Source organism: Macaca fascicularis, chromosome X, assembly GCF_037993035.2.
Source record: "Macaca fascicularis isolate 582-1 chromosome X, T2T-MFA8v1.1".
Taxonomy (NCBI): domain Eukaryota; kingdom Metazoa; phylum Chordata; class Mammalia; order Primates; family Cercopithecidae; genus Macaca; species Macaca fascicularis.
The window spans coordinates 82,377,501-82,398,144 of record NC_088395.1 but is presented as its reverse complement, the minus strand read 5'-3'; the positions used below and the strand labels follow the sequence as shown (position 1 = coordinate 82,398,144).

General features: G+C 37.1%; 1 protein-coding gene across 10 annotated transcripts in view; it reads left to right on the top strand.

Moving 5' to 3' along the window:
* Positions 1–453: 453 nt before the first annotated feature.
* ZDHHC15 (zDHHC palmitoyltransferase 15) overlaps positions 454–20,644 on the top strand; it is a 190,657-nt gene continuing 170,466 nt past the window's right edge. For 8 of the 10 annotated variants that reach the window (XR_012430285.1, XR_012430284.1, XM_065537823.2 and 5 more), the window contains exon 1: positions 454–824. Coding sequence is in view for 5 of the 10 variants with exons in the window: in XM_065537823.2 (XP_065393895.1) it covers positions 689–824 (136 nt within the window). In the remaining 5 variants the exon portion in view is untranslated. The remainder of the gene's footprint in view (positions 825–20,644) is intronic. The other 2 variants (XM_074029908.1, XM_074029907.1) reach the window with 1 other exon arrangement.

Here is a 20,644-nt window from a genome sequence, read left to right as displayed (position 1 = left end):
CAATGTGTTTGTTCTAAAAACATACTAAGCTGATTCTGCGGGTAGGGCAAAGGGAAGGAGAGAGGGCCCTGTCAAAGGACTTACCCAAGCAGCGACTGCGGCACTACGTGTTAAGCATATTGTTCAAGCAGCAGTGGGAGGATGGAGCTGGATGGCCTTCATGTTATGAGATGCTATGGCTCGCATCTTTCACACTGCGTGTGTGTGTGTGTGTGTAACTGTGTGGGGGGCCGCAGGAGGAGAGAAAGAGAACGAAGGGGGAGAGAGAGACAGAGACAGAAACAAAGAGGGCGGACGCAGTGCAGTAAGAGCAGATGGGCGGACCCAAATTTCTTCTGCTTCACGATTTTGCGGAGGTCCAGCCCTGCATCCAGCCTTGAAACACGGGGTGGGAGGAGGCGGAAAGGGGAGGGACTGCACTCCCTCTGAGCGTGCTAGCCGCGACTGCCTGACGGATCACCCTTCCGCTCCAACATCGCTAGTTCCTCAACGCCGTGACTCAAGCCTATGGTGCCAGGCGGGGCGCACTCAGCAGCGCAGCCCCACAGGTGGCGACGGCTCGGCGAGAGGGTTCCCGCCAGGCTAGGCAGTGGAGTGCCGCACAGCGCGCCTTCCCGCCTCGCAACCGCCACCCTAGCGGTTCCGACCCGGCGCCAGCAGGCCTGCTTGGTCGATCTTCGAGCCAAAGATGCGGCGAGGCTGGAAGATGGCTCTGTCTGGGGGGCTGCGGTGCTGCCGCCGGGTACTGTCCTGGGTGCCAGTGCTCGTTATTGTCCTCGTCGTGCTCTGGTCCTACTATGCCTACGTCTTTGAACTCTGCCTGGGTAAGTGGGGCTGGGCACCTAAGGTGGGGAAATTATGCTCCAGTATAATCGTTTGCCCTAGGTTCACTCTGGTGTCCCTTGTGTTCTCAAGCCCTCTCTCTGCGGTTTTCCTTTCTCTCCCTGGAGAGCTCCTTGTCCCCAGCCTCTGGCTTCCCACAATATTTCCTGCGCGCTCCCACTAGGGTCGCACTGTGTCTCCATCGTCTCCCACCTAGGGTTTCTTATTTCTTTGCCCTACCCACAATAATGTCCTGGCTCTTCCCACGAGGGCCCCCTTTTCTCATACAGGGCAACCACCTGCACCTATACTCTCCTTCTGGGAGCCCCTACTCTACCAAGTTGAGGAAATAACATACCCCGTGTCTTCAAACTGTTTACTCACACTAGGAATCCCACCAATGCATCCAACTAGGAGCCCCACCATTTTCCCTCCTACTAGAATCCTACTAGGATTTCCTACTAGGGATTTCCTACTGAGAATCCCAGAATATTTCTTCTCTTACTAGCTCTCCTTTTTCACACACTGGAATCTATCGTTTTCCCGTGATCCTCTCACACTGGCTGAAGTGCTTCATATCTTTGTCCACTTGTGACCCCACAGTGCACCCTATTCTACTCCATTAAGATCTTCCCTTTTCACACAGTGGTAAGCCCTCCATTCTCTTTCCCTGTGGGCTCCCCCCCATTTAATAATTTTCTCTAATGGGATTGGTATTCTATAATACATCCTCTCCTCTCACACTAGAGGCCCTGATTATATTACACTGGAGTTCCCTGCAGTCTCCTACCTTCTTGCTTTGAGGAGCATTCAACTCCTTCCCATTAGGAGCCCCACATTATTTTCTGACAGCTTATACTGGTGACCCTGCTATTGTCACATGATGATAGTGCCTTCTTCCCTGTGTTTTCCCACTAGAGTTACCTCTTTTACCCTCCCACAAGGGTTTCCGTAATTTATCTCCTATTCCATCAAAGGGCCGCTACTTTTCTAACCATTATTCCTCGTTATCTTTTTTGGGAAACCCACTCCCCACCTCCCGCAGTGTTCTTTCACTTTTAGCCCCACATTCTGCCATCCTCTTCCTTTGGGGTTTCTTATTATTATTTCTTCTTACTTCTCATTGGATTGCATTTGTCCTATCTTCTCAAACTGGGGAAACCCCATTCTTTCTTACTGGGGTTTCTAATATTTTCTACTCCTCCCAATGGGCATATCATTTCTCATTCCCTCTCATTAGACTACCCCTTTTTAAATTCTATGATCTTTTTTTTACCCTGTCCTGTCACACTAAGGAGCACTCTATACCCTCCTTATTTGCAGAATGGTTCTCACACTATAGCTTGTGCATTCAAACTCAGAATTCTACAATATTTCCCGACACAAACCCCAAGTCTCTCCCCTGTATTATTCCCACTTTCCACTTTAATTCCCCCCGTTCCCCATTCTTATTATTATTGGCCTTGCAATGCTCTCATCAACTCACAGTGGCATTTTCATATTATATCCTGTCTTGTTACAATAGGGTCCCTGCTTTTCTCACAGTAAAATCTCCCCTTGTCCCTGTCTTCTCATGTTGAAGAATCCCTGTCTCCTCTCAAAAGAGATTCCACTAATACTTGTCACTCTTATCACTTTGACACTATAATTCCATCGCCAGCACCCTTAAACTTGTGGCCTACAATGTTCCCTATTCATCTAGTTTGGGGCTCCAATATGTTTATACTCCTCTCACAGTAGGACTCCTGCCCCATTGGACATCCCCTCACTCCCAAATCCTTCTGAGACTTCTATATTTTTTCATACCAAACTCTTCTCTCACCTTAAAAATGATGGTAAGGATGCTGCTTTTTTGAACTCCGGGACCTGACTCCATTTGTAATTTTCTTCTATTACATATTTACAAAGCAATAGTCTACCCCGGGTAGACTGGGACAAACTAGGGAGGCAGGAGATGATCCTCTTTTCCAATATAGAACTTTCTATATTCTAATTCTATAACTTTCTATATTTTAATTCTAATTGCCTCTCTGAATCACAATTTGAATTTTTCTTACCTCTTTCTTAGAGATATTATGGAAAATGCAGAAAGAGCTCTTAAAAATAAATTTCTTTAGTTGCCTTCATAGATACAAGTTAGCCTAGTTTTCTTTTGTATCTCAATCCAGTATTGGGATGCATTAAGTAGACTATGCAATGACTGGGAAGCTTTTCTATTCTCAGACCTTACTACTTTGGCTTTTTGTATGATTGATTGAAGGGTCAAGAGTTCAGCAGCCTTTAACGAGTTGATGGGTGCAGCACACCAACATGGCACAAGTATGTATATGTAACAAACCTGCACGTTATGCACATGTACCCTAGAACTTAAAGTATAAAAAAAAAAAAAAAAGAGTTCAGCACCCTTATTATGGTACGGACAATGCTCCTAGGATCAATGCCATATTGTAAGCAACTTATTTTGGAGATTTTCAGTATTGACTCATATGAGCTTCACCAAGATATATTTTAAAAATTAATGATGATAATGACTAAGACTTATATAGTGCATACTCTGTGCCAGAAAATGTTCTAAGTTCTGTAGATAAACTATATATTAATTCATTTAATCATCACAATAACTATATGAGGCAGGTACCATTACTGTTTCCATTGTATAGATGTGTAAACTGAGGCACAGATGAGCAAACCAAAGTAAAGACCAAGTTACTGCAAGTAATTGGCCTTCTATAAATTCTTCTTTAGTCATGTAATATTAACAGCTGAAAGGCAGTGTAGGACTTATTTGGTTTGTTTTAGTTAACATACTTGCACCACACTGCTGCATGCCAAGTACTATTTCTAGGTGACTACACACACAGACACATAATCTTTGTAACAACTTTCCAATGTATATACTATCATTACTTGTTTGTAAACTGGGGAACAGACAGAATAAATAGCTTACCTAAGGTCACAGAGCTAGTAAATGGCCTAACTTAAAACCCAGGCAATATGTTGCCACAGTCTCCTCTACTAATACAGAGGTAAAAACTTGTGACATACAAGCCAGATGTAGCCTTCAGATATATTTTGCCTGACCTGCACAGTGTTTTCTTAACATTTTGCATCAGTTCCCATTATTTAAAAGTCAGGAGAATAAGGCGGCTTTGAGTTTGAACTCTGGCTGAACCAGTCCACCCTGCCATCATCAATTTTACAATCTTGTAACAAATTAGCAACCTGGGTTTCAGAAAGGTTAAATCAAATTTTCCTAAGGCCACACATTTAGTAATAGTGGAGAGTTGGAAATCCAGGCTGCCTGATACCTAGGCCATACCTTTTCCAATACAAGCAAATTAACAAGTATGCATTTCAGTAAGACTCAAAAAGTAACATTAAGGACCTAACTTCTTTCCAGGGATAAAACCTGATGTCTTTCTCCCTAAGATTACATTAGAGCTGAAACCAAAAGTGATATTTTTGTCCTATAATTCTTAGAGTTTGAATTCTGCCATTTACTAGCCAGGAGACCTGGGGCAAGTACCTTCACTCTCTCAACCTCAGTTGTCTCACGTGTACCTTGCTTCTACAGTTGTTCATCCATATGACAAATGGTTGCTTTGCACTCAATATATGCCAGGTATTACTGCTGTGAGGCTTAAATAACATGGTGCCTGAAAAGCATGCATCACAGTTCACAACACGTTATAAGAGCTCATTAGATAGTAACTTGTGATTACTAAAGATATAAAGGATTCTTCCTGACCCAGGAAAATAAGAAGCTTAGCTTTTTAGAGAGGAAGGAAAGTAACAGTATCCATTTTATTGGGGTGAAATGTATATAACATAGAATTAACCATTTTTAAGTGTTCACCTCAGTGCCACTTAGCACTCACAATGTTGTGCAGCCATCACCTCTATGTAGTTCCAAATGTTTCTGTTATCCCATAAAGAAACCTCCTAGGCATTAAGCAGTCACTCCCTGTTCCCTCTTCTCCCAAGTCCTAGCCAATTATTAATCTGCATTCTGTCTCTATGGATTTACCTCTTATGGATATTCCATATAAATAGAATCATAAAATATGTGTTCTTTTGTGTCTGACTTCTTCCAATTAACAAAATGTTTTTGAAATTGATCCACATTGTATTATGTGACAGTAATTTATCCCTTTTAATGGCTGAATAATAGTCTATTGTGTGTATATATGTATATATATACCAGTTTGTTATCCATTCATTCATTAATGGACATTTGGGCTATTTCCACCTTTTTGTCTCTTCTGAATAGTGCTGTTACAAACATTCATGTACAAGTATTTGTTTGAATATCTGTCTTCAGTTCTTTTGAATGTATATACCAGGGAGATGGATGGGGATAATTGGACTGTATGGTAATTCTATGTTTAACTTTCTGAGGAACCTCCAAATTGTCTTCCACAGTGGCTGCACCATTTTACATTCCCATCACAGAATGATAGCACAGAAGGGTTCCAATTTGTCCACATTCTCACCAAGACTTGTTATTTTCAGCTTTATTTTTATTATAGCCATCTTACTGGGTATGAAGGGGTATCTCATTGTGGATTTGATTTGTATTTCCATAATGACTAAAAGTATTGAGAATCTTTTCATGTACTTGTTTGCCATCCATATATCTTCTCTGGGAAAATGTCTATTCAAGCCATTGTCCATTTTTTTATTGGGATTTTTAAATTGAGTTGTCTTTTTGTTGTTGAATTTTAATATTTTTTGCATGTTCTGAATACTTGATCCTTATTGGATAAATTATTTGCAAACATTTTCTCCCATACCTGATAGTATCATTTTATACACAAAGATTTTAATTCTAATAAAATTCAATTTATCTATTTTTTCTTTCGTTACCTATGCTTTTGATGTCATATTTAAGAATTCATTACCAAATGCAAGACCATAAAGATTCACCCCTGTGGGTTATTTTTTGTTTGTTTGTTTTCGTTTTTTTTTTTTTTTTTTTTTTTCTTTTTATATGGGACCTCACTATGTTGCCTGGGCTGATCTCAAACTCCTGGGCTCAAGCGATCCTCCCACCTTAACCTTTCAAATAGCTGGGACTATCGGCATGTGCCCTGTGTTTTCTTATAAGAATTTTATGGAACTAGAAGTACCATATGACCCAGCCATCCCATTACTGGGTATATACCCAAAGGATTATAAATCATACATGCACATGTATGTTCATTGTGGCACTGTTCACAGTAGCAAAGACTTGGAATCAACCCAAATGTCCATCAGTGACAGACTGGATTAAGAAAATGTGGCACATATACACCATGGAATACTATGCAGCCATAAAAAAGGATGAGTTTGTGTCCTTTGTAGGGACATGGATGCAACTGGAAACCATCATTCTCAGCAAACTGTCGCAAGAACAGAAAACCAAACACCGCATGTTCTCACTCATAGGTGGGAACTGAACAATGAGATCACTTGGACTCGGGAAGGGGAACATCACACACCGGGGCCTATCACGGGGAGCGGGGACGGGGGAGGGATTGCATTGGGAGTTATACCTGATGTAAATGACGAGTTGATGGGTGATGACGAGTTGATGGGTGCAGCACACCAACATGGCACAAGTATATATATGTAACAAACCTGCACGTTATGCACATGTACCCTAGAACTTAAAGTATAATAATAAAAAATTAAAAAAAAGAAAAACTTAGATGTCATTAGGTAAAATACACTTACAGTTTTAAATAGCATGATGTGTCACATACTAATACCCTATAGAACTTGAACCTTCATTATGAATAGTATTTATAATAAATATAGAAATGATATCACAAGATTTTTCTCTCCAAAATAGGTGAATGTGGTGTGTGTGCATGTGTGTGTGTATGCCTACTATAAGTTATAACAAGTTCATTCAGGTTTTATAAATAAAGCAATAATGTGCATTAAAAAAAAAGAATTGTATGCTTTTAGCTCTCACTTTTAGGTATTTTAGCCATTCTGAGTTAAGTTTTTGTATTTGGTGTAAGATAGGAGTCCAGCTTTTTGTTGTTGTTGTTGAATGTGGATAACTAGTTATCCTAGCACTGCTTGTAGAAGAGGCTATTCTTTCCTCCACTGGGTATGATCATAAAAAATCAACTGACTGTAGATTTATGCATCTAATTCTGGACTCTCAATTCCGTTTCATTGATTTATTTGTCTGGCCTTCTGCCAGCACCATATACTGTACCTTTGTAATAAATTTTGAAATCAAGAAGTGAGTTCTCCAGTTTTTTTTTTTTTTAATTATTTGTTAGCTGGGTGTGGTGGCTCAAGGCTGTAATCCCATAATTTTGGGAGGCCAAGGCAGGAGGATTACTTGAGCCCAGAAGTTTGAGACCAGCCTGGCCAACACAGTGACACTCCATCTCTACAAAAAATAAAAAATGTAGCCGTGCATGGTGCCATGTGCCTGTGGTCCCAGCTCCTCAAGAGGCTGAGGTGGGACGATTGCTTGAGCCCAGGAAGTCAAGGCTACAGTGAGCTGCAGTTGTGCCACTGCACTCCAGCCTCAGTGACCAAGCAAGACTCTATCTCAACAAATAAAATTGTTTTTTCTATTGAGGCTCCCTTGCAATTTTGTATGAATTTTCGGTTCAGCTTTTCCACTTAGGCAAGAATAGAAGTTGTTTTTTATTTTTATATAGGAATTGCACTGAATCTGTATATTGTTTTGGAGAGAATTGCCACCTTAACAATATCAGGTCTTCCAATCTATAAACATGGGATGCTTTTCCATTTATTTCAGTCTTTAATTACTTTTCAGTAGTGTTTTATGATTTTAAGTGTATTCGTCTTGAGACTCCTTTCTAAAATTTATTCTTAAATTTTTATTTCTTTTTTATGTTATTATAAATGGAATCGTTTTCTTAATTTCATCTTCTGATTGTTCATTGCTAGTGTTTAGAAATAAAACTGATTCGATGTGTTGATCTTGTATTTTGCAACTTTGCTGAATTTGTTCATTAGCACTAAGATTTTTTTGTGAATTCTTTAGAAGTATCTATACATAAGATTATGTAAACTACCAATAAAGATAATTTCATTTCTTCTTTCCATCTTGAATGCCTTGTATTTATTTTTCTTTCCTAACTGCACTGGTTTGAACTTCCAGTTCAATGTTGAGTGAAAGTGGTAAAATAGGAATCCTGGTCTTCTTCCTGATCTTAGGAGGGAAATTTTCAGTCTTTCACCATTGAGTATACTGTTAGCTATGGGTATTCCATAAATGCCTTTTATCAAGTTGAGGAAGTTCCCTTCTATTACTAATTTCTTGAGCATTTTTTAAATTCCGGTATGCAGAATATTGTCAAATGCTTTTCCAGCGTCGATTGAGATAATCATATGGGTTTTTCCCCTCATTCTGTTAATATAACATGTCACATGATTGATTTTTGTATGGTGACCTGCCCTTACATTTCTTGGATAAATCCCACTTGATAGTGATGTATAATCCTGTAACATGTTGCCAAATTCCATTTCCTAGTATTTGCTTAGGACTTTTGCATTTATATTTATAAGCGATATTTGTATTTTCTTTTCTTTACTTTTGATGTCTTTATCCAGCTTGGCTATCAAAATAATGCTGGCCTCATAAAATGAGTTAGAAAGTGTTACTTTCTCTTAAATGTTTTGCAAGAGTTTGAGAAGGAGTAATGGTAATTATTTTTTTTAATGTTTTATAGAGCTTACCAGTGAAGCTACCCGGTTTTGGCTTTTCTTTGTTGGGAGGTTGTTTTGTTTTGTTTTGTTTTGTTTTTTTAACTGATTCAATCTTTTTACTTGTTAAAGGTCTGTTCCAATTTATGTTTCAATTTATGTTACTTTCTTGAATACGATTATGATAAGAACACAATATAATATCTACCTTTTTTTTTTTTTTTCTGAGATGGAATCTCCCTCTGTTGCCCAGACTGGAGTGCAGTGGCGTGATCTTGGCTCACTGCAACCTCTGCCTCTGAGGTTCAAGCAATTCTCCTGCCTCAGCCTCCTGAATAGCTGGGACTACAGACGCGTGCCACCATGCCCTGCTAATTTTTTTTTTTTTTTTTTTGGTATTTTTTGTAGAGATGGGGTTTCACTGTGTCAGCCAGGATAGTCTCCATCTCCTGACATTGTGATCTGTCCACTTCGGCCTCCCAAAGTGCTGGGATTACAGGCATAAGCCATCGTGCCTGGCCTAATGTTTGGTAGAATTTACCAGTGAAACTACCCGATTTTGGCTTTTCTTTGCTGGGAGGTTTTTTATTACTGATTCAATCTTTTTACTTGTTAAAGGTCTGTTCCAATTTATGTTTCGTTTTATTTTACTTTCTTGAATATTATTATGATAAGAACACAATATAATATCTACCTTAATGAAATTTTAAGTGCACGTTATTGTTAACTATAGATATAATGTTATACAGCAGACTGTTAGAGTTTGACCATCTTGCTTAACTGAAACTTTATGCCTATTGATTAGTAATGCTTCATTGCCCTCTCCCCCAAGCCTTTGGCAGCTTCTTGAGTCAGTTTGGATACTTTGTATATTTTTAGAAATTTGTCCATATCATCCAGGTTATCTATTTTTTGGCAGACAATTGTTCCTAGTATTCTATTATATTCCTTTCTATTTTAACAATTGTCCCTAGTATTCTATTATATTTCTTTCTATTTCAGCAAGTTCTGCCGTAATGTCTCTACTTTAATTTCTGGTTTTGGTAATTTGAGTCCTCTCTCTCTCTCTCTCTCTCTCTTTTTTTTTTTTTTTTTTTTTTTTTGTTTAGTCTAGTTAAAGATGTGTCAATTTTGTCGAACTTTTAAAACTTCTCCAACTCTTGGTTTCATTGATTCTATTGTTTTTGTGTTTACCATGTTCAGTTTTCTCCATTATAATCGTTATCATATCCTTTATTTTGCTAGTTTTGAATTTAGTTCTTCTGTTTTAGTTCGTTAAGGTACAAAGTTAGGTCATTAATTTGCGATTATTGTTCTTTTTAAATGTAGGCATTTACAGCCATAAATATCACTCTTTCACTACATTCTATAAGACTTGGTGTGTTGTGTTTTTGTTTTCATTTATCTCAAAGTATTTTCTAATTAATTTCACTTGTAATTTATTCTTTGACCCATTGATTATTTAAGAGTATATTGCTTTGTTCTCACTAAAGTAGGGGAAGGTGAATGAAGAGGTTAAATACAAAAATCAGTACAAAAATACAGTTGGATAGAAGAAATAAGACCTAGTGTTTGACAGATCAGTAGAATGATTCCAGTATAGCATAATCTATCATATATTTCAAAATAGCCAATAAAGAATAATTTCAATGTTTCCTGCATGAAGCAAGATAGATGTTAAAATGATGAATATCCTCATTACCCTAATTTGAGTATTACATATTTTATGAATATATCAAAATATTACCGGTACACTGAGAATATGTACATCTATAATATGCCAGTTAAAAAGTATATATTGCTTAATTTTCCTATACATTTGAATTTTATAGTTTTCATTGTGCTACTGATTTCTTGTTTCATTCTACTGTGGTCAGAAAAATACTTTGTATGATTCCATTATTTTATGTTTATCAAAACTAGTTTTGTGGCCTAGCATATGATCTATACTGGATAATGTTCCGTGTGTACTTGAGAAGAATGTGTATTCTGCTGTTGTTGGGTTAAGTGTTCCACATATGTCTGTTAGGTCTAGTTGGTTTATAGTATTGCTTGAGTCCTCTCTTCACATTGATCTGTGTCTAGTTTTCCTATCCATAGTTGAGAGTGGGTATTGAAGTCTCCAACTATTAATGTAATACTGTCTACATCTCCCTTCAATTCTGTCAATGTTTACTTCCTATATTTTGGGGTTCTGTTGTTAAGTGTATATATGTTTATAATTGTTACATCTTCCTGATAGATTAACCCCTTTATCAATACATAATATTCTTTATTTCCTCTTTATTATCAATTTTTGTCTTAAAGTCTATTTTGTGTAAAAGTGGAGTAGCAACCCTAGCTCTCTTTTAGTTATTATTTGCATGGATGTATTTTTCTATCCATTCACTTTCAATCTATATATGTGTTTGGATCTAAGGTGATTCCATGGTAAATAGCATATAGTTTGGTCATTTTTTAAATCCATTCTGACAATTTCTCCCTTTTCCTGGAGAATTTAGCCCATTTACGTTTAAAGTAATTAATGATAAAGGACTTCTGCCATGTTGGCAATTTTTTTTTCGGTATGTCTTATACCTTATTTTATGTTTCTGTTCCTTCCTTACTGCCTTAAAATTTTTAATAGACTTTATATATAGAGCAATTTTAAGTTCACATCAACATTGAGCAGAAAGTAGAGTTTCCATAGAAATTTCCCCACCTCCTCTAACACCCCCCCACAGCCTCCCTGACTATCTATATTCTACATCAGAATGGTACACTTGTTATAATCTAGGAACCTCCATTGACATATCATTTTCACCCCAAATCCATAGTTTACATTAACATTCACTTTCAGTGTTCTACATTCTACAGGTTTTGACAAGCATATAATTATATATATCTACCATTATGGTATCATATAAAGTATTTTCATTACCTAAAAATCCTCCATGCTCTACCCATTCATTTCTTCCTTTCACCTAACTCCTGGAAACCATTGACATTTTTACTATCTCCATAGTTTTACCTTGTCCAGAATGTCATATATTTGGAAGCATATAGTATTTAGCCTTTGCAAATTGGCTTCTTTACTTCATAATATGCATTTAAGATTCTTCCATTTCTTTTCATGGCTTGATAGCTCATTTCTTTTTAGTGCTAAATAATATTCCATTATGTGGATATATCATAGGTTATTTCTCCATTCACCTACTGAAGGACATCTTAGTTGTGTCCAAGTTTTGGAAATTATGAATAAAGCTGCTTTAAACATCTCTGTGTAAGTTTCTGTGTGAACATAAGTTTTCAACTCCTTTGACTAAATACCAAGGAATGTGATTGCTGAATTGTAGGGTAAGGGTATGTTTAATTTTATAAGAAACCACTAAAGTATCTTCCAAAGTAGCTGAACCATTTTACATTTCTGCCAGCAATGAACGAGAGTTCCTGTTGCTCTACATCCACGCCAGCATTTGGTGTGATTAGCATTCTGGAGTTTCACCATTCTAATAGGTGTGTGGTGGTATCTGATTGTTGTTTTACTGCCTTATATTTTAATTAATTTTTTATAGTGTACCCATTTTGATTTTTCTCTCGTTTATTTTTCAATATATTTTTTAGTTTTTTCCTAGTGGTTACCCTAGGTATTACAATTAACACATTAACTTTTGAATAATGAAGTCTGAATTAATACCAACTTAGGTTTCTTTTAACTTTTATTTTAGGTTTTGTGAAACATATGTAGGTTTATTATATAGGTAGACTTGTGTCATGGGGGTTGTTATATGGATTATTTTGTCACCCAGGTATTATGCCTAGTACCCAATAATTATTTTCTCTGCTCCTCTCCCTTTTCCTACCCTTCACTTTCAAATAGACCCCAGTGTCTGTTGTTTCCTTCTTTGTGTTGAAGAGTTCTCATCATTTGTAAGTGAGAACATGTAATATTTGGTTTTCTGTTCCTACATTAGTTTGCTAGGCTAATGGCCTCCAGCTCCATCTATGTTCCCACAAAAGACAGAATCCCATTCTTTTCTATGGCTGCATAATATTCCGTGGTGTATATGTACCACATTTTCTTTAATGCATCAGCCACTGATGGGCATTTAGGTTGATTCCATGTCTTTGCTATTCTGAATACTGCTGCAGTGAACATTTGCCTGCATGTGTCTTTATGGTAAAATGATTTATATCCCTTTGGGTATATGCCCAATAATGGGATTGCTGGGTCAAATGGTATTTCCGTTTTTATGTCTTTGTGGAATCACCACACTGTCTTCCACAATTGTTGAACTAATTTACACTCCTACCAGCAGTGTACAAGTGTACCCTTTTCTCTACAACCTCACAAGCATCTGTTATTTTTTAACTTTCTAATAGCCATTTTGAGATAGTATCTTATTACGGTTTTGATTTGCATTTCTATAATGATCAGGGATATAGAGCTTTTATTCATATGCATGTTGGCCACATGTATGGCTTCTTTTGAAAAGTGTTCATGTCCTTTGCCCACATTTTAATGGGGTTGTTTGATGTTGTCTTATAAATTTGTTTAAGTTCCTTATAGCTGCTGGATATTAGACTTTTTTCAGGTGCATAGTTTGCAAAAATTTTCTTCCATTCTGTAGGTTGTCTCCCATTGTGTAGGTTGATAGTTTCTTTTGCTGTACAGAAGCTCTTAAGTTTAATTAGATCCCATTCGTCAATTTTTGCTTTTGTTGTGATTGCTTTTGGCATCTTTGTCATGAACTCTTTCGCCTGTTCCTTTGTGCAGCATGGTATTGCCTATGTTGTGTTCCATGGTTTTTATAGTTTTGGGTTTTACATTTAAGTCTTTAATCAATCTCGAGTTGATTTTTGTATATGGTGTAATGAAGGGGTCCAGTTTCAATCTTCTGCATATGGCTAGTCAGTTATCCCAGCAACATTTATTGACTAGAGAGTCCTTTCCCCATGGCTTGCTTTTGTCAGCTTTGTCAAAGATCAGATGGGCATAGGTGTGCAGCCTTATTTCTGGGTTCTCTATTCTGTTCCTTTGGTTTATATGTCTGTTTTTGTACCAATACCATGCTTTTTTGGTTACTGTAGCCCTGTAGTATAGTTTGAAGTCAGGTAACGTGATGCATCCAGCTTTGCCCATTTTGCTTAGGATTGCCCTGGCTATTCAGGCTCTTTTTTGCTTCCATATGAATTTTAAAATAGTTTTTGTTTTGTAGTTCTATAAAGAATGTCATTGATAGTTTGACAGGAAGAGAATTGAATTTCTAAGTTGCTTTGGGAAATGTGGTCATTTTAATGATATTGATTCTTCCTGTCCATGAGTATGGGATGTTTTTCCATTTGTTTGTGTGATCTCTGATTTCTCTGAGCAGTGTTTTGTAATTCTCTTTGTAGAGACTTTTCACTTCTTTGTTTAGCTGTATTCTTACGTATTTTATTCTTTATGTGGCATTTGTGAAGGGAATTACTTTCCTGATTTGGCTTTTGGCTTGTCTATTACTGAATACCAACTTTTTAAAAATTATACTTTAACTTTTAGGGTACATGTGCACAACGTGCAGGTTTGTTATGTATGTATACATGTGCCATGTTGGTGTGCTGCACCCATTAACTCTTCATTTACCTTACGTATTTCTCCTAATGCTATCCCTCCCCCTCCCTCCACCCCATGACAGGCCCCAGTGTGTGATGTTCCCCACCCTGTGTCCAAGTGTTCTCATTGTTCAATTCCCACCAATGAGTGAGAACATGCAGTGTTAGGTTTTCTGTCCTTGTGATAGTTTGCTCAGAATGATGGTTTCCAGCTTCATCCATGTCCCTACAAAGGACATGAACGCATCCCTTTTTTTTTTTATGGCTGCATAGTATTCCATGGTGTATATGTGCCACATGTTCTTAATCCAGTCTGTCGTTGATGGACATTTGGGTTGGTTCCAAGTTTTTGCTATTGTGAATAGTGCCACGATAAACATACATGTGCATGTGTCTTTATATTAACATGATTTATAATCCTCAGTAATGGGATTGCTGGGTCAAATGGTATTTCTGGTTCTAGATCCTTGAGGAATCACCACACTATCTTCCACAATGGTTGAGCTAGTTTACACTCCCACCAACAGTTCCTATTTCTCCACATCCTTTCAGCATGTTTTTTCCTGACTTTTTAATGATCGCCATTCTAACTGGGGTGAGATGGTATCTCATTGTGGTTTTGATTTGCATTTCTCTGATGGCCAGTGATGATGAGAATTTTTTCATGTGTCTGTTGGTTGCATAAACGTCTTCTCGTCTTCTTTGAGAAGTGTCTGTTCATATCCTTTGCTCACTTTTTGATGGGGTTGTTTGATTTTTTCCTGTAAATTTGTTTAAGTTATTTGTAGATTCTGGATATCAGCCCTTTGTCAGATTGGTAGATTGCAAACATTTTCTCCCATTCTGTAGGTTGCCTGTTCACTCTGATGGTAGTTTCTTTTGCTGTGCAGAAACTCTTTGGTTTAATTAGATCCTATTTGTCTGTTTTGGCTTTTGTTGCCATTGCTTTTGGTGTTTTAGTCATGAACTCCTTGTCCATGACTATGTCCTGAATGGTATTGCCTAGGTTTTCTTCTAGGGTTTTTATGGTTTTAGGTCTAACATTTAAGTCTTTAATCCATCTTGAATTAATTTTTGTACAAGGTGTAAGGAAAGGATCCAGTTTCAGCTTTCTACATATGGCTAGCCGTTTTCCCAGCACCATTTATTAAATAGGGAATCCTTTCCCCATTTCTTGTTTTTATCAGGTTTGCCAAAGATCAGATGGTTATAGATGTGTGGCCTCTGAGGCCTCTGTTCTGTTCCATTGGTCTATATCTCTGTTTTGGTACCAGTACCATGCTGTTTTGGTTACTGTAGCCTTGTAGTATAGTTTGAAGTCAGGTAGCATGATGCCTCCAGCTTTGTTCTTTTGGCTTAGGATTGTCTTGGCAATGTGGACTTTTTTTTTGTTTGTTTCATATGAACTTTAAAGAAGTTTTTTTCCAATTATGTGAAGAAAGTCATTGGTAGCTTGATGGGGATGGCATTGAATCTATAAATTACCTTGGGCAGTATGGCCGTTTTCACAATATTGATTCTTCCTATCCATGAGCATAGGATGTTCTTCCATTGTTTTGTGTCCTCTTTTATTTGTTGAGCAGTGGTTTGTAATTGTCCTTGAAGAGGTCCTTCACATCCCTTGTAAGTTGGATTCCTAGGTATTTTATTCTCTTTGAAGCAATTGTGAATGGGTGTTCACTCATGATTTGGCTCTCTGTTTGTCTGTTATTGGTGTATAGGAATGCTTGTGATTTTTGCACATTGATTTTGTATCCTGAGACTTTGCTGAAGTTGCTTATCAGCTTAAGGAGATTTTGGTCTGAGACGATGGGGTTTTCTAAATATACAATCATGTCATCTGCAAACAGGGATGATTTGACTTCTTCTTTTCCTAATTGAATACACTTTATTTCTTTCCCCTGCCTGATTGCCCTGGCCAGAACTTCCAACACTATGTCGAATAGGAGTGGTGAGAGAGGGCATCCCTGTCTTGTGCCAGTTTTCAAAGGGAATGCTTCCAGTTTTTGCCCATTCAGTAGGATATTGGCTGTGGGTTTGTTATAAATAGCTCTTATTTTTTGAGATACTTTCCATCAATACCTAGTTTATTGAGAGTTTTTAGCATGAAGGGCTACTGAATTTTGTCAAAGGCCTTTTCTGCATCTATTGAGATAATCATGTGGTTTTTGTCTTTGGATCTGTTTATATGCTGGATTACATTTATTGTTTTGCATTTGTTGAACCATCCTTGCATCCCAGGGATGAAGCTGAGTCGATCTTGGTGGATAAGCTTTTTGATGTGCTGCTGGATTCGGTTTGCCAGTATTTTATTGAGGATTTTTGCATTGATGTTCATCAGGGATATTGGTCTAAAATTCTCTTTTTTTGTTGTGTCTCTGCCAGGCTTTGGTATCAGGATGATGCTGGCCTCATAAAATGAGTTAGGGGGGATTCCCTCTTTTTCTATTGATTGGAATAGTTTCAGAAGGAATGGTACCAGCTCCTCTTTGTACCTTTGGTAGAATTCAGCTGTGAATCCATCTGGTCCTGGAGTTTTTTTAGTTGGTAGGCTATTAATTATTGCCTCAATTTCAGAGCCGGTTATTGGTCTATTCACGGATTCAACTTCTTCCTGGTTTAGTCTTGGGAGGGTGTATGTGTCCAGGAATTTATCCATTTCTTCTAGATTTTCTAGTTTATTTGCGTGCAAGTGTTTATAGTATTCTCTGATGGTAATTTGTATTTCTGTGGGATCAGTGGTGATATTCCCTTTATCATTTTTTCATTGTGTCTATTTGATTCTTCTCTTCTTATTTGTTAGTGTTGCTGCCGCCTTGCAGTTAGATCTTGGACTGCTTTGCTAGTAGTGAGCAAGGCTCCATGGGCGTGGGACCCACTGAGCCAGGCACGGGATATAATCTCCTGGTGTTCCGTTTGTTAAGACCATTGGAAAAGCACAGTATTACGGTGGGAGTGTCCCGATTTTCCAGATACCATCTGTCATGACTTTCTTTGGCTAGGAAAGGGAATTCCCGGACCCCTAGTGCTTCCTGGGTGAGGCAATGCCCCGCCCTGCTTTGGCTCACATTCCGTGGGCCACACCCACTGTCCAACCAGTCCCAATGAGATGAACCCAGTACCTCAGTTGGAAGTGCAGAAGTCACCCGTCTTCTGCGTTGCTCACACTGGGATCTGTAGACTAGAGCTGTTCCTATTTGGCCATCTTGGAACAATCCTGTTGAATACCAACTTAATTTAATAGTATACAATACCCATCCCTTTACAGCTCTACTGCCCCCTTTATGCTGTTATTATCACAAATTACATCTTTATACATTGTATACTCCTTAACATAGATTGATCATTGTTGTTTTATGCATTTTTTCTTTTAAATTGGATAGTAAAAAGAGTTTTTTTAAAAAACCTAAAACACATTTTTACTTGCTTTTGTAGCTACCTATGTAGTTACCTTTGCCAGTGTTCCCATTTTTTTGTATAGCTTGGGTTATAATGAGTGCCCTTTCAGTTTTTCTAGAGAATGTCCTTTGGTATTTCTTGAAGGGCAGTTCTACTAGTGATCAGCTTCCTCAGTTTTTGTTTATCTGGCAACGTCTTGTTTTTGCTTTCATTCTTTGGAGTATAGTGTTGCTGGACATAGAATTATGGATATATGTTGACAGATGTTTTTCTTTTTCTTTCAGCAATTTAAATATGACATTTCACTGCCTTCTAGCCTCTGTGGGTTCTTAAGAGAAATCAGCTGTTCGTCTTACTGTTTTTTTGTATGTAAAAAGTCACTTTCCCTGCTTTCAAGGTTTCTCTTTGTTTTTTGGCAATTTGACTATAATATGTCTGATTGTGGATATCTTTTAGTTTATTCTATATGGAGTTCATTGCACTTCTTGGATGTTTAGATTCATATTTTTTACCAAATGTATGAAGTATTTTAGCCATCATTTTTTCAAATACTCTTTCTGTTTTTCCTCTCTTTCCTCTCACTTTGGAAGCCCCGTTATGTGTATATTAGTATGTTAGGATATAGGCTGTATATTAGAGTGTAGGCTCTATTATTGTGTATAGTAGAGTGTAGGCAGCTGTCCTGACAGCCTCTGCTGATCTGGGATGTGGAGGGTGGTAGCCAGCCAATTTAAAATGTCACAGTATCCTCTTACTACAAAGCATTGGTTCTTTTCTTCACCAAGTCTTCCTCTCTGGTTATTGTAACAATTTTACTAGATTCCAGAGTTCTGCAAAAGTTTATTCTGACAGTTTTTGCCAGCTCATTAGTTGCTTTTGAGGAGGGACATTAGTTGCTTTTGAGGAGAGTACTCCATAAGTCTGGAGTACTCTCAGTTTTGGTGCCCAATAGTATCCATTCTGAGATTAAAAAATGAAATATCTATAATAAAATTCTACTCGAAAGGTAGAAATTCTTCAGAGAGAGAAGAAATAGAAACTGATTAGGCAGAAAAAAAAAACAGAAGAAACCATTTTCTAGAAACCAAGTTTCTATAGAAGTAAAAGTATCCATTCAAGCCTATAGGAATCATGGGTTTAGCACATCTAAAATAGTTTTATGTCATTCATATGACAAACGGTTAAATGTATCACACCTGACTAGTAACTTGTTGTAACAAACTCCTAATGTAACTCCAATGGTTTTAAAACCTAACTCAGGTTTTAAACCTGCTGAGGTTTTCAAATACAAATTTCTGCACCTCCACCCAAAGACTTGGTGTGCTATGTGAAGAGAGCCCATCTATATTTTTATTATGCTTCCTAAGTAAGTATTACAATCATCCAGGTTTGAGAAGGACTGCCTTAAAAGTGAATGAGTGGCTGGTGTGAGTAACTTTTTCAAAGCAGTAAATAAAGACTAACTGATTAGCTTACTTTCAACAGAATACACTCAGAAATGTGTCTCAGTTCCCTATTTCAAATTCTTCCCTCTCCTAACGTAGAATCTAAGAAACATCTAAGAGAAAAAGTGGGGGGAATCAAAGTTATTCATTTTGACACTGAATAAATTATTTTAAAACCATCATATATAACTCTGGGAACCATAACATTTTTAAAAAGTCAGACTTGTTTTGTCCTAAACTTATTGTAAAATGTAACTTGACTAAACAATTTATTTTTATAGAAAAATGATAATAAATTGCTAACAATAATTAAGTACTTGTGTGCAAAGCACCCAAGTGCTTTACACGTATTTTATTACTTAATCCTTGTAACAATCTGATAACATAAACAATTTTATCTTCGTTTTACAGATGAGGAAACTGAGGCACACGTGATTAATTAACTTGACCAAGGTCACAGAATAAGTGTCAAGAGCCAAAATATGAATACATGCCAAAGTATATGCTGTACATCATTATAATAAACTCCCTTCCCAAACATGTCATTCATTAAAAAAGAACTTCATGTTGTAAGTGAGCACTCATCTCACTGGATATTTCCAAACTTCATACTCTCCTTTCACAAGTCCCTTTTGAACTCCACTAATTCTGTAGCCACTAGCCACATGCAGCTATTAAACACTTGAAATGTGTCATCTGGGTTCAGATGTTCTGGAAGCATAGAATATACACCAGCATTCCCAAACTTAGTGAAAAAAAGAATATAAACTATCACAATAATTTTTATGTGGATAACATGTTGAAATGAAAATATTTTGATATATCAGTAAAATACATTTTTTTAAATTAAGTTCACTTGGCATTCTTTAACTTTTTAAAAAAATGTTCCTACTAGAAAATTTAAACTACCTGGCTCACATCATTTCTATTGGATGGCACTGCTATAGAGTTTCTTCAGTGTCCTTTCTACGAGTGTTGACCATTTCCATCTAGCCCCAAATTAGGCTTTTTCTACTTGTGTACTTTTGTGAACCCTACAATATGCATCTATTTAAAGGAAATTATAAACTATGCTTTGGTTTTAACACCAGTTGTCTGTGATGAAAAACTATTCCCTATACACCCCTCTTCCTTAACTTTTCTCCATACCTACTTGCAAATAATTAGTAAATAATGAAAGAAAAAAGGAGAGACAGTGCAAAAAGCTATTTGATGATAACTCCAATCATTTAACCCCTAGTAGTGAATGAAACTTAAAGAAACAGAGCAGGTGTGTAATTACATGTATCACCACATCACTCTAAAATCTGCATGCCTAGTTGCCCATAGAATGACTAAATGTACACTTACCCATGAGATTTGTGATAAAAGATTCATTTTGTAAAAGTTTGTTGTGACTCTTGTAACATTTTCATTTTAAATATGACTGAAATATTCTAGCCTTTTTCTTTAATAGTGTGAAAGGCATTATTAGAAAAATACAGGAAAGGCAGAAGTACCAAGATAAGTGCCACATCTTTTAGAATAGATGTCCTTTTGTCCTCAAAAGTATGTAATTTCCGAAAGGGAAGTTAGCAAAACAATATATTTTTCCCTTAGACTTACTTCCTACACAATTTCAGAGGTAATAAAGACTTTACAAGTCAATTCCACTGCCAAACTAGTGTCTGAATGTCCTCTACAACATTTCCGAGTGTATGTAATGGGAAACACTTTTTCCCAAG